We start from the raw sequence: 12,161 nt of genomic DNA, 5'->3' as shown, positions 1-12,161 counted from the left end.
TATGAAATTTCCTTTTTTTGACTTTACTAATATTTCTTGTCTTAAAGTCTATTTTGTCTGATATTGATATAGGTATTCCACCTGTATTATGGTTACTGTTACATGGTATAACTTTTTCTCTCCTTTCCCTTCAACCTATTTTTATCTTAAAATCTAAAGTGTGGCCCTTGTAGACAGCATATAGTTGGACCTTTTTTAATCCAGTCTGATAATTTCTGCCTTGTGATCTGTTTATTCACATTTAATGTGATTATTGATATGGTTGGCTTTACATCTTCGATTGTGCTGTTTGTTTTCTATATATCTTAAGAGTTTTTGTATTGTTGTTCCTCTCTTCCTTCTTTTGTGTTAAACAGATATTTGTAGGATGCCATTTTAATTCCTCTTTGATTTTTAAATTACATTTTAAAAAGACATTTTCTTAATAGTTGATTTAGGGTTAAAATATGCATTTTATCTTATCACAATCTACTTTTCTAGTAAAATATAGCGACTTTGATGCAATATAGCTCCATTTCTTCTCTAATTTTGTGTTATCATTTTCACATGTTACCTTTATGTTTTTATAAACCTAGAAATGCAGTGTTACAATGATTGCTTCATACAATTTTAAGGTCTTTAAAGAAATTTTAAAAAGAAAGATAAATGTGTTTATATAGTCTTTTACTTATATATTTATCATCTATACTCTTTATTTCTTCCTGTCAATTTGAGTATTGTCCAGTGTCTTCATCTGGAACAACTTCCTTAAGTATTTCTGCTTGAAGCACATATCCTCTGTTGTTGTTTATCTGAGAATGTTTTTATTTTACCTTTGTTTTTAGAGGATAGTGTTCCCGGATAGAGAATTGTGAAAAGGTTTGTTTCTTTTAGCACTTTGAATACATTATTCCACTGCCTTCCGACCTCTCTTATTTTCATGAAGAAGTCATCATTAATCATATTGCTTTTCCCCTGTACATGATTAGTCATTTTCTCTTGCTTCTCTCAGTATTTTTTCTTTGTCTTTGAATAACTTGAATATGAGGTGTCTAGGTATGAATCTCTTTGTACTTATCATACTTGGCATTGGTTGAACTTAGATTGCAGGTTAACATTTTTCATCAGATTGGACATTTTCAACCATTATTTCTTCAAATATTTTTTCTTTGCCCTTTGTCTCTCTCCTCTCCTTCTAGGATTCCTATTACATGTATGTTGATACCCTTGATATCCTACAGGCTTCTGAGGGTCTGTTCATTTTTTTCCTATCTTTTGTTCTCTGTATTCTTCAGACCGGATGATTTCGATTGATCTATCTTCAAGTTCACTGACTGAGTCTTTTGCCCTCCTCAAATCTGCTATTGGGCTTATGTAGTGAGTTTTAAAGTTTGGGTTATTGTACTTTTTAAGTCTATAATTTTTATATCTTGAAAAGTTTCTCTTTCTATCATTATATTGAAATTCTCTTTGTTGTATCATTGCCATCATATTTTCCTTGAATTCTTTAAATACAATTTCCTTTTATTCTTTTGATATATTTCCAATAGTCTTTTCTGCTAAATCCTATATCTGGGACCATTCAGAGACATTTTCTATCCTTTTTCCTCATTATGGATTATATAATGTTTTTGTCAGAAATTTGACTTTTTAAAATAATATTTTGTAGCAGCTCTGCATTCTGATTATTTTTTCTTTCCTCAGGATTGTTTTTATTTATATTGTTTTGTTTTAATAACTTCCATGGCTTTAATCTATGGGCTGTATCCACCGTGTTGTCTGGCTACTGATTTCTCTGTTAAGGATTACCCTGTGCCTGCATAGCTTAGTTATTATTCAGTGATTAATCAGAGTTTGTGCTCAAACATTCTGAGCCAGTCTGTGCTGATGGAGCTGTTTGTGGGTTGGAAAGCATATTCAATGTTCAGGCAGTTTTCAAGCCTGTACCAGCTTTAACTTTCCTTTGGGTCCTACGGAATAGCTTCCTTGTCAAGCTGGGGTATGTGGAGAGCTTATTTAGGCCCTCTCTGCCTCTCTCATTTACATTTTCTCTACTAAATTTTTTGCTAGACCATCAGTCTACTGCTCACCCCTACTACGGCCACAACTTCAGGTTAGCAAAGCTGGATACTTGCCCTGTTCATTTGCTACAGTTTGCTTTTTTTTTTTTTAATAGATGGTATCACTTGTATGGGGTTTTTTGGCTTCCTCTCCAAATCATGTCAGCCCTCTCTGGCAGTAAAGCTCCTGGTTGTCATGGAGCCCCACCCTGACAGAAGTACTGCACTGACTGAGCTGTGGGGGAACAGGAGCAGCACCAAGCAAGAATACCACAGACTCCCACTGTTCTCATGCAAAGTGTAGCAATTTTTCATGAATAAATGCTTCTCAGTTTGTTGTTTGTGATTACTAGATGTCCAGAACCATGAAGTCATTGTTTTTGATAATTTTGTCCAACTTCATAATTGTTTCTTGGAGAGAAGATTTGCTAACTTACTCATTCTTTCTTCACCAGAAGTCCTGTGTCACCTGGCGACTTTTAAAATGGCATGTTCACTTGGTGACATTCCACTTAACAAGGAACCATTCTATAGATCCCTTGTACCATTTTGGTACAAATTTTGGGTCTCTGGGAATCAGAACAGTTGTTCACCATACCATCTACCTTGCTATACAATCTGTCATCTTAATCCTGTTTAATGTAAGGGATTTTACACTTCAACAATAATTGTCAGTAACTTTTTTGTGTACTTCCCTCTTTTGAAAATCACATAAGTGGCATCTGACACTGTTTGTGATACTGAATATAATGGAAGTTTATAAATAAGTTGTTTTACAATTCTCCTTTATAAATGAAGATATATAGTATTATATTTTGTCTCCTCCATAATAACAGAATGTTTAAATGGTTAACATTTGTGCTGCAGTATAGCTTTCTGGCTCATGAAAAATGAAAGCTATCAGCGATCTGGGCAATAAGATTCATCGCCAATAGTCACTAGCAACAGCACACAGCATTTTAATATCAGTGAGGTCCACAGCTAGCAGTAAGAGCTGGTGTAATTGAAAGACGTTTAGGTGCAATCATTCTGCTGTTTGTTCCTTGCCAGGTTCAACATGGGATTGTGTGAGTATTTGAAGAAAACAGCAATTTTTAAAATATCTTTGAAAGATGTAAAAATGGTAGATAAGTGCTTAAATTTAAGAAACGTGGTAATTTTTAAATCATGTGGCTCTAAAATAAAAAGGCATTTTATTTGTCTTGGTTGATTAAAGCTTTAGAAAAGCTACTCCTTGGTTACAAGTGAACCGATAATTCTGCTCTAATGTTGCCGTGGTAACAACTCATGCTGATATAATTGAGAACATCTTATACATCCTGGTTCGAACATTTTCTCCCTGCCATTTTGAGTTGTTCTAGTGGTATATGAAGAAGCCTAGGATAACTAGCTTGAAAGAAATTAAATCTAGTTATACACATCTTTGGCATTAATCTGATGTTTACTAGTGATATCTCGCACTGAGCAGTTATGCTTTGCTTCTAGGAGCTTCTCTTTTTAAAACAAAAGAAAGCTCTTTTCATTTTCTGTGTGCTGCATGCTCTAATGTATGTGTTTACACCATCGGTTCTTATACCTCTAGAGATTAGCATAACTCCCTTTGCTGTTGGATTGTTGTTTTGAGCAGTATGTTTTGGAAAGGTTGATTTTCATCATGAGTGGTAAGTATGCTCTCTGAGACTCTGTAGGTTTGTATTTTTAAAAAATATTTAACTATAAAAGCAAAAAAACGTTTTATAGAGGGGCAGTTGTAAAGCCAGAACTACAGTGGATTACATTTTCTCTTGATGCTTTTGCATTTAGGGATTATAGTAATTTGCTTTTTAAATCCATTAACAACTGTGAATAATTAATATCACTATTAATAGTCAATACCAGTAATCAGTTTCTAATCTATTTTATGGTGTGATTTATTGTATTCATTATATTCATTAATACATTGTTATTAATTGTGTTATAAATTAGTGAGTAAAAGACCCACTGTGGTAAAGGAGGAATTATTTTAGTATCTGATCCTGAAGATAATTAAACTTTCCTTTTATTGGCTTTGTCTTTCTAATATTAATTTTTGTTAGCTTCTTTTTGGTTATATAAAAAATACTCAATTTTGCATAAGATGTTGCCAAAATTTTATTGATTTATTTGTTGCTTTTAACTATAATTCATTGAGAAATGGGAATTTAATGATGAAATAAATATATGCATTTTGGTTTTGGAGCCTTTGTTAAAATTTTTAGAAATAATTTTTTGGGAAATAATTTGTTAGAACAAGTACTTTTGTGATAGTTTCCTTTTTGTTTTTGTAAATATGTTTTTTTCTAAACATTTCTAAAATTGTTTTTTGAGAAAATATACTACAGTATATACTGCAGTTTATCATAGGGTAAAAGCTGTTCACTTTAAGCCAAACCTGCAGCTAAAAATAGATATCCTGTTGTTAGAGGCAGAAATATTTGCTTAGAGCATAATTCATTAGCATCTTTTTGCTTAACTAAAAAAGAGGATGTTTATTAAGTTAACCTTTGAATCAGATACATGTTTAGGAAAAGTGTTATGGTTTTTCTCTTAAAGCAGTCTATAGTTTATACTTAAAAGATTTGGAATTGGAATTCAGAACCTGAGAGAGTTGGATTTTTGTGGTATAGTGGTAGAATTCCAAATAGATGAACATTTTCTTCCATAATTGGAGACCATCTTATTATTGCCAATAAACATTTTTTATCCTGCTGCTGTATAATATAAACCTCTTCAACACTGTTAGGTATTTATTTATAGAATGATATTAGACGTTAAAAGAACAATTTTGCATGTAATATATTAAGAATGATTTGTTATTGTTATTATCCTGTTATTCTTCTGTTAGATAGATCTTTCTGTTCGAGTGTTTTAAATTTGGGCTAATACTACAAAAGCAACATGTTAACATTTCTTAGGATTTCTTGGATATCAAAACTGAATATACCTGGTTATCACACTTAAAATACTGGATTTCTTTGAATACAGGCAGTGTGTTTTTTCTCCTTGAAAGTGTTCTAGAGGTTTTACAATTGGATATGTTGGTTTTAGCTGAAGAAAATTGTTACTGCTTCTCTATTGCTTTTTCTTTCAAGAAAGCTATGGATTATTCAGATAGTATTTGATATACTTGATCATATTGGTCTGCCCTTATAGCCTTTTTTAACCGTAGGAATTATAGTAATGACAACTAAACATTCTGACTTTTTCAGGATTGTCCAATTTCAACTAATGTTACTCATAAGTGGTTAAATGCCTCAGCCATTTCAAAATGTGGAAAATTTGAAATGAAGTGTGGTTTTATTTGTAAAAATGAGCAAATGCCAGACCTTTTTATCTAAGTCTTTAGCTATACATGTGATATTTATGTGTATGTGGTACTTTCCTAGTTAAAAAGCTATTTCTTTTCTCCTTCCTTGCCTATTAAATATCAGCTTTTGGGGGGAATAGTTTTCTCTGGAATCTATCTTTAGCCCTCTTTTAATGCTGCATTCTCTCTGAATGATCTCATCCAGTCCCACATCTTCAGTTGTTACCTGAATGTTCAGTGCAAAAGTGAATTTTCTCTTTCCATCCCAAATCTGCTCCTTTTTCATTCATCCTGATTTTTGTTAATGATCCCACTCGCCATGCAGGAACTTAAAACAGAAGCCTTGTAATCACTGAACTTGTTTCTTACTCCCCAGACATGCACTCAGCCATAAATTTCTATTGATTCTACATTAGAAATGTCTCAAAATCACTCAATTTTCTCCATTATCACTGACACTGAGAATGCTTTTGGATCAGGAATTCTGTATCTTTTCGATCCTTTTGCAGTAACAGCTTCACTGGTCTCAACTTCCAGTTTTATATCCCTCCAGACCATTTTCCATGCTGCCATTTTAAAACTGCAGATACACCCATTTCTTAACCCAACGTGAAAACTTTCAGTTACTCCTTAGTGCCTCTCAAATAAAGGTTAAACTCCTTAGTGGGGCATATGAGAGCAGTGCCCTGCCTTTCTGGCTTTATTTGCACCACTCTCATAAAATTCTGATCTAGTCATATTATACTACATATTATTCCTTGCTCCCTTTCCATATTTATATCTTTTATTATAAAAATTCTGAAAACCAGCTATGCTTTTCAGTGCCTCCATTATTGACTCTGTAGAGTCAGATGATTCCTCTATACTCCCAAAGCAAACTTATATAAACTATAACAATTATTTATATTATACTGAAATTATATATTTGCATATCAGTTTCCAATCACCATCCTTTGAACTCCTTAAGTCAAGGATAGTGCAGTGTTCATCTCTGTGTTTCCAGTGGTTACCCTAGTGCCCCAAACACAGTAATGAACTCATAAATTCTTGTGAAATAAATGAATGATTAAAACTTATCCATTTTTTATATAGTACAACACTTTTATTACATTACTGATGAAGAATATCAATCATGTATTTTGATTTTTTTGGTTCATGTGCTTATCGGAACATAACTAGCATCATTATATCAAAATCTCAAATGAAAACTCTGATTGGCCTTGTGGTAGTTGAGGGCAAATCTCTGAAAAAGATTTGCTATGCTTTGAATTACAGGAAAGTTACAGACTTGAGCAAAAGCATTTGAGTAATTCCCCTTTTTAGATCAATATTTTCTAAATTGAAAATTTAAGAACACAAAATTGGAAAAACAGTATATCAGTGGAATTAAGGAAGGGTACTTGCCTAGAAATGTATGTATCAGATTGAAGATCAGATGCCAAAGTTTAACAGTTTTATTTTGAGTAGTTTGCCTTCATGGAAAAGAAATAAAAATAATTTCACCCTTACTAACTTGGATGGATGAAGCTTTTAAGAAAGACTGTGGGAGAGATGAGTGGAAAATCCAACACTGCTGATTTCTTTCATTCTAAAACAATTAATAGTGGGACAACCAGAAATTTGTTAGTCTAATCAAACTGAGAAAGTGGCTTTTCTTCTTCCAGATATAACAGGGCTCTTCCCTGATGTGATGGGCATCACAAGTAGTAAGGAACCCTATAGTCCTGGCTCCATTCCCATTTTGGATTATTTAAATGATAATATAAATATGTATATATATATATATATCAACTAAAAGATCTGAGAAGTTGATTCTAACATACCCAAATAGGAGGTGGGAGGATCCATCTTATTTGGGGGGAGCATTTGTAAAGTTTTGAAAGGCTTCTCATTGTTCATGAATGAATAAACAAGAAAAGTACCAATGTGGAACCTATAAAAGAGATCGTGCTCAAGGATAAGTTCACAGCCTTCAAGAGGAAGAGAATGAACTTACGTTTCGAAAATATTTATGAAGGAGGGTTTACAATAGGAAATTATAGATAGCGTCTATGTGGAATTCTTAAAAATTTCAAGTGAACATGGACTCTATAAAATAAGACGTTAAAGATAAAAAGATGAAACAAGAGACTAGGATGAGAGGAGAGCTGGACGAGAGGCAGGAATAGAAAAGAAGCAATAATGATGTAAGAAAAGGTTATAAGAAAATGAACCTGGCATTTGTAGAGTATAAAGCTGCATTAGAAGCAGTAAAGAGCAAAATAATCACTGCAGGAAGGTAAATTGAACATGTAAAGAGCTAACTTGATAAAAGCTACCAGAATGTAGGGAAAATGGACAGGATAAAAATTATGAGGTGAAAAGTATGTTAGATAAAAGTAGGAACTCTACAAATTGAATGAATAACATTCCTTCAGAACAGATAATGACTAATAGAACAGAAACAATCATAAAAAATTATGATTCAGGAAAACTTAGAAGAAAATCCTAAAAGTATACACTGAAAGAGCTCATTGTGTGTTGACAAAAATTAACAAAAATACCAGCACCTAAATATATCCTGATGGAAGTTTGAATTACGAGGATAAAAAATGAATTCCACAAACATCCAGCTCTCCTTGCATCTTACAACTTAACACACATTTTTTTCTTATACAGAAAAAAATCCATAAATTGCAGACTGGATAATTTGAAAATCCTTCTAGACCAAAAATTAACGAAGATACAACAGCACATAGAAATACTGAATAAAATATAACAAGCATCCCTTTAAATGAATACTTGAATTTACAAGAATATAATAGAAATCCCCAGTGTGCAAAAAGTCAAATAGTAAGTGAAAAACCAGAGCTGTAAGGGGGAGCATACTTTGACTACCCTGAGGAAATTTTCATACCTTGGTGACAAAATGGCTTTTGTTTTAAATGGCCTCACAGAGACAGAAAAGTTCTTTGATCCATACAACTTGGGATTTCTTAGACTTGTGTATAAAGCCAGGATCCTCAAAGGATCATAACCTCAGGGAAAGCATAGACTAAAAAATAAAACATCTCCACTGACACGGGGAAAATAAGGAAGCTCACATTTCTTGGCTTGGGTTCCTGGGGAGGGGGGAGGGCTGTGTGTGCATGTGTATGGGATGCTTTTCCTGAGAGTTTGTAATCAACTGCTGCTTCTTCAGTAGCTTTCACGTTATAATCTGTATTAATTGTGTGGTTTAATAATTTTAAATAAAATACCTTAGAGTAACAGTTCCAGGCTGGTAACATCTATCGGATGCCAGGCAGAAGCTAATACAAAACATATCCTCATATCAAACCCTGCAGTTTTCTCACAGATAAAACCCCACTGAACTTTGAGTTCAGAGTCCAAAGCCAAAATGGATACATAACACACACAAACAATCTACAACAAAAGATATTTAGCAGATAAAACAGCATTAGACCCTACCAAGAATGTCAAGTAGAATTGTCACATACAGGCTACCATTTAAATTAATCACATAAAAAAGAAATATAAGAGAAAAAAATTGTATGCACTTCCCACAGAGCCTCAAAATATATAAAACAAAATTGACCCGTTTAGAAGGAAAAATTATAACTATGTAAGATTTATAGATATATATAAAGAATTCTCACCCAGTAATTGGAGAATACACAGAAATATATAGAACACTTACAAAATTGATTTTTTGACTACACATATTTGATATACTTTAAAGAATTGATACATAGGCTGTGGTCTCTGACCACAAAGCAATTAAGTTTAATCAATAATAAAAGACTAATTAAATAAGTAAACACAAATGTTATATTTGGAAATTAAAAAAACTCAAATAACACACAGGTCAAGAAATAACTCATAAATTTAAAATTCAATTATGTATCAGAACTTGTGGGGTGCAGCTAAAGGATTTAGAGCCAAAATCTTAAATGTGTATGTTAGGAAAAGAGAAAGACATTTGTGATGTAAGGATGCAAGTAAACAAGTTAGAGAAAGCACAGTATGGTTAATCAAAAGAAGGAAAAAAGCTAATAGAGACATGAGCAAAAGTCAGTGGAATAGAAAATATTCATCAGAGTCAACGCGTAGTTCATGGAGAAGGCTTTTAAGAGAACTGATTAGAACTGTACCTATTTAAGATTTAATCATAGTTAAAATGTTTATTCAAAACTTAGCATGGGCTTCCCTGGTGGTGCAGTGGTTGAGAGTCTGCTTGCCAATGCAGGGGTCACGGGTTCGTGCCCCGGTCCGGGAAGATCCCACATGCCGCGGAGCGGCTGGGCCAGTGAGCCATGGCCGCTGAGCCTGCGCGTCCGGAACCTGTGCTCTGCAGCGGGAGAGGCCCGCGTACCGCAAAAAAAAAAAAAAAAAAGAAAGCAAAATTGGGACTGGACAGTTTTATAGTCAAGTTCAAAAAACAAAAATTTTAATCTTGTACAAAATTTTTCAAAGAATTAAAAAGGAGATATTCTTAATTTCTTAAATATATGTATTCTAGTAATAGTTTCACAAGTAAAGTATGGGAAAGAAAAGCAGTTAGAAACATGTTCTTTGAAGTTAGGAACAGGAGTAGAATGCTCATTGTCTTTATCTGTACAGTATAACACTGTGAGTCATAACCTACACGGTAGGACAAGAAAAAGTTGGAGTAAAAAAAATTATCATTATTCACAGATATGTGATTATCTACATAGAAAATTCAAGAGAATCTACTAGTGTTATTTTAGAATTAATGAGAGTCTGCCAGTCTGCCATATAATATCAGTATATAAACATCAACTATGTGCTATACATCAGCAACAAACAAATGGTAATTTTTTAAAAAGTCTCCCTTTTACAATAGCAACCAAAGCTCTAAAGAACCTAGGAATAAATCTAATAAAAGAATAAGACCTTTAAGAGAAAAAAGGTATAAAATTCTACTGAGATATTTAATATTTAACAAGCAGATATCATTTTATACCCATTAGATTATCAAAAATTAGAAAGTAAAAATTAAACAGTAACATTTTGTTGAGGATATGGATCATCAAGGATAGAGTGGTAGTATAAACTAGCACAACCATTTATTGAGCCACTTACTATTTAGTTAAGTTGAAAACGTGCATACCCTATCATCTAGGGATCCACTCCTATCTCTGTACTTTCCGCAACAAGACAGAACATTTGAATTCAGGACCAAATGGAAAATCTTTAGCATATGCTTCTGCCAGATAAAATATCCTCTGAGAAAAAGCCTCAGTGAACAATTAAGGAAGTAAAGTACATTTCAAAGAGCATTTCAAAAATTGCCTGGGTCATTAGTTTTATGACTATAAATTTACTTTAAGTTTTATCACAAAATCCTTTAGGGAACATCTTCAGTCAAACATGGCTTGGATGGCCTAGAAAATCCACAGCATCCCTAGACAGAGAGCAAGTTTGGAGAGAAAGCATGTACATGTGATTTGTAGTGAACGAGTACACTGTGTGAATTCATAGTGTATCCATCTGTCCATATAGATACTAGTCAAATAAGTTAATGTGTTTCTTTCTATAATTTGATCATTTAAATATATATGTCTCACCAAAAGTTTAAAATTTTTTTAACAGTGTAGTGAAAGAGTGGGTCAATTATAATGTTCACTTGTAACCAAGACTTGATAAAGAATTAACTAACAAAAAATTGTAAGGAGAGGACAGAAGAGTAAATGTAAGCAGTATTGCAATAAGAATAGCCTTTATTGCCTATTAAATTTTCAACCACTCATTCATGTGTGATTTTGTGCAAGACTAATTAATATCTTAGAAAAGAAAAGTAGGCCCATTTGTGCTGTTATGTGGTCCCATCCACTGAACTACACAAATAACAGTTATAGTAATTAAAGTTGTTTTTTATACCCACTGTCATTTTCAGGTTACAGTGAATTTGCTTTGAACGAACATGTTTGAATATGGTGAAGCAAAGTGTCTCTTCAGCAAAGTGAACACAATTGCTCTTCAGATTAAAGGGATAGAAATATGATATTTCATTAATACATTTCCAGAGTAGGGTTTTGACTGGTTAAAAAGATATATGTATCCAAAGAATTAATTGTAATCATTGTATAAAACACTTTTGAATATGTGTTTTTCATTCTATTCCTGTGTGTGAATATCTAATGAACATGTATGGGTTGGTAACTTCTTGTGTGTATGTTATTTTGTGTGTTATTTAATCTGTTTAATTTATTCTTTTTGATCAAGCACGCAAATCATCAGAAGCATCTGGTAGGAAACCACTTTTTACAGAATAATTTGTTTGCTTTGTTGCTATAAGTTGCATTTTATGAGGCATTCTGTAGCAACTAGAATATTTTGTATTTACTGAAAATATTTGTACTACAGCATGTATGTGTGTGGGGAGGTATACTTAGAAATAACATATAGAGTTCTAAAGAGGTGAGTGTTTGAAGTAGGGGTGCCAGAAGACAGTATTACAGTCTACTAGATTTACACTTCCTAGAGGTTTTGGAAGAGACTGTATTGTTATTTGTTGATAGAACTTGGTATTTTCATAACTAATTTACCTCCGTTCCCATCCTGTTTTGTGCTTTCTGACATACACTAAATAACCTAAATAGAATAATGCTTTTATTTAGGTAAAGAATGAAGATGAAAATAATTTAATTACATGAGATTAGGGGGACCATGAATTATAATCTGCTCAGTAAAAAAAATTTTTAACTTATTACAAAAAAAGATACTATTAAGAAACGACTGCTTATAGTACCTAATACTTGCTCTTTCCCTTATAGAAAATTTTAGAGGAACAG

At 32.9% G+C, this 12,161-nt stretch overlaps 1 protein-coding gene across 8 annotated transcripts in view; it reads left to right on the top strand.

The window, feature by feature from the left end:
* Window positions 1-12,161, top strand: part of PRKACB (protein kinase cAMP-activated catalytic subunit beta) — a 142,840-nt gene that overhangs the window by 76,709 nt on the left and 53,970 nt on the right. Inside the window, exons 1-2 of one of the 8 annotated variants that reach the window (XM_060303503.2) lie at window positions 2,996-3,106; window positions 11,593-11,616. The exons of 2 other annotated variants lie outside the window; for them this stretch is intronic. In XM_060303503.2, the coding sequence (XP_060159486.1) occupies window positions 3,097-3,106; window positions 11,593-11,616 (34 nt within the window). In that variant the 5' untranslated portion in view covers window positions 2,996-3,096. Of the gene's footprint in view, window positions 1-2,995; window positions 3,107-3,368; window positions 3,701-11,592; window positions 11,617-12,161 lie in introns of those variants that run through there. 5 more of the 8 variants (XM_060303507.1, XM_060303499.1, XM_060303525.1 and 2 more) reach the window with 5 other exon arrangements.

This window comes from Globicephala melas, chromosome 1, assembly GCF_963455315.2.
Source record: "Globicephala melas chromosome 1, mGloMel1.2, whole genome shotgun sequence".
NCBI classification, from domain to species: domain Eukaryota; kingdom Metazoa; phylum Chordata; class Mammalia; order Artiodactyla; family Delphinidae; genus Globicephala; species Globicephala melas.
The sequence above is the reverse complement of the archived record's forward strand: the minus strand, read 5'-3'. Positions and strand labels throughout refer to the sequence as shown.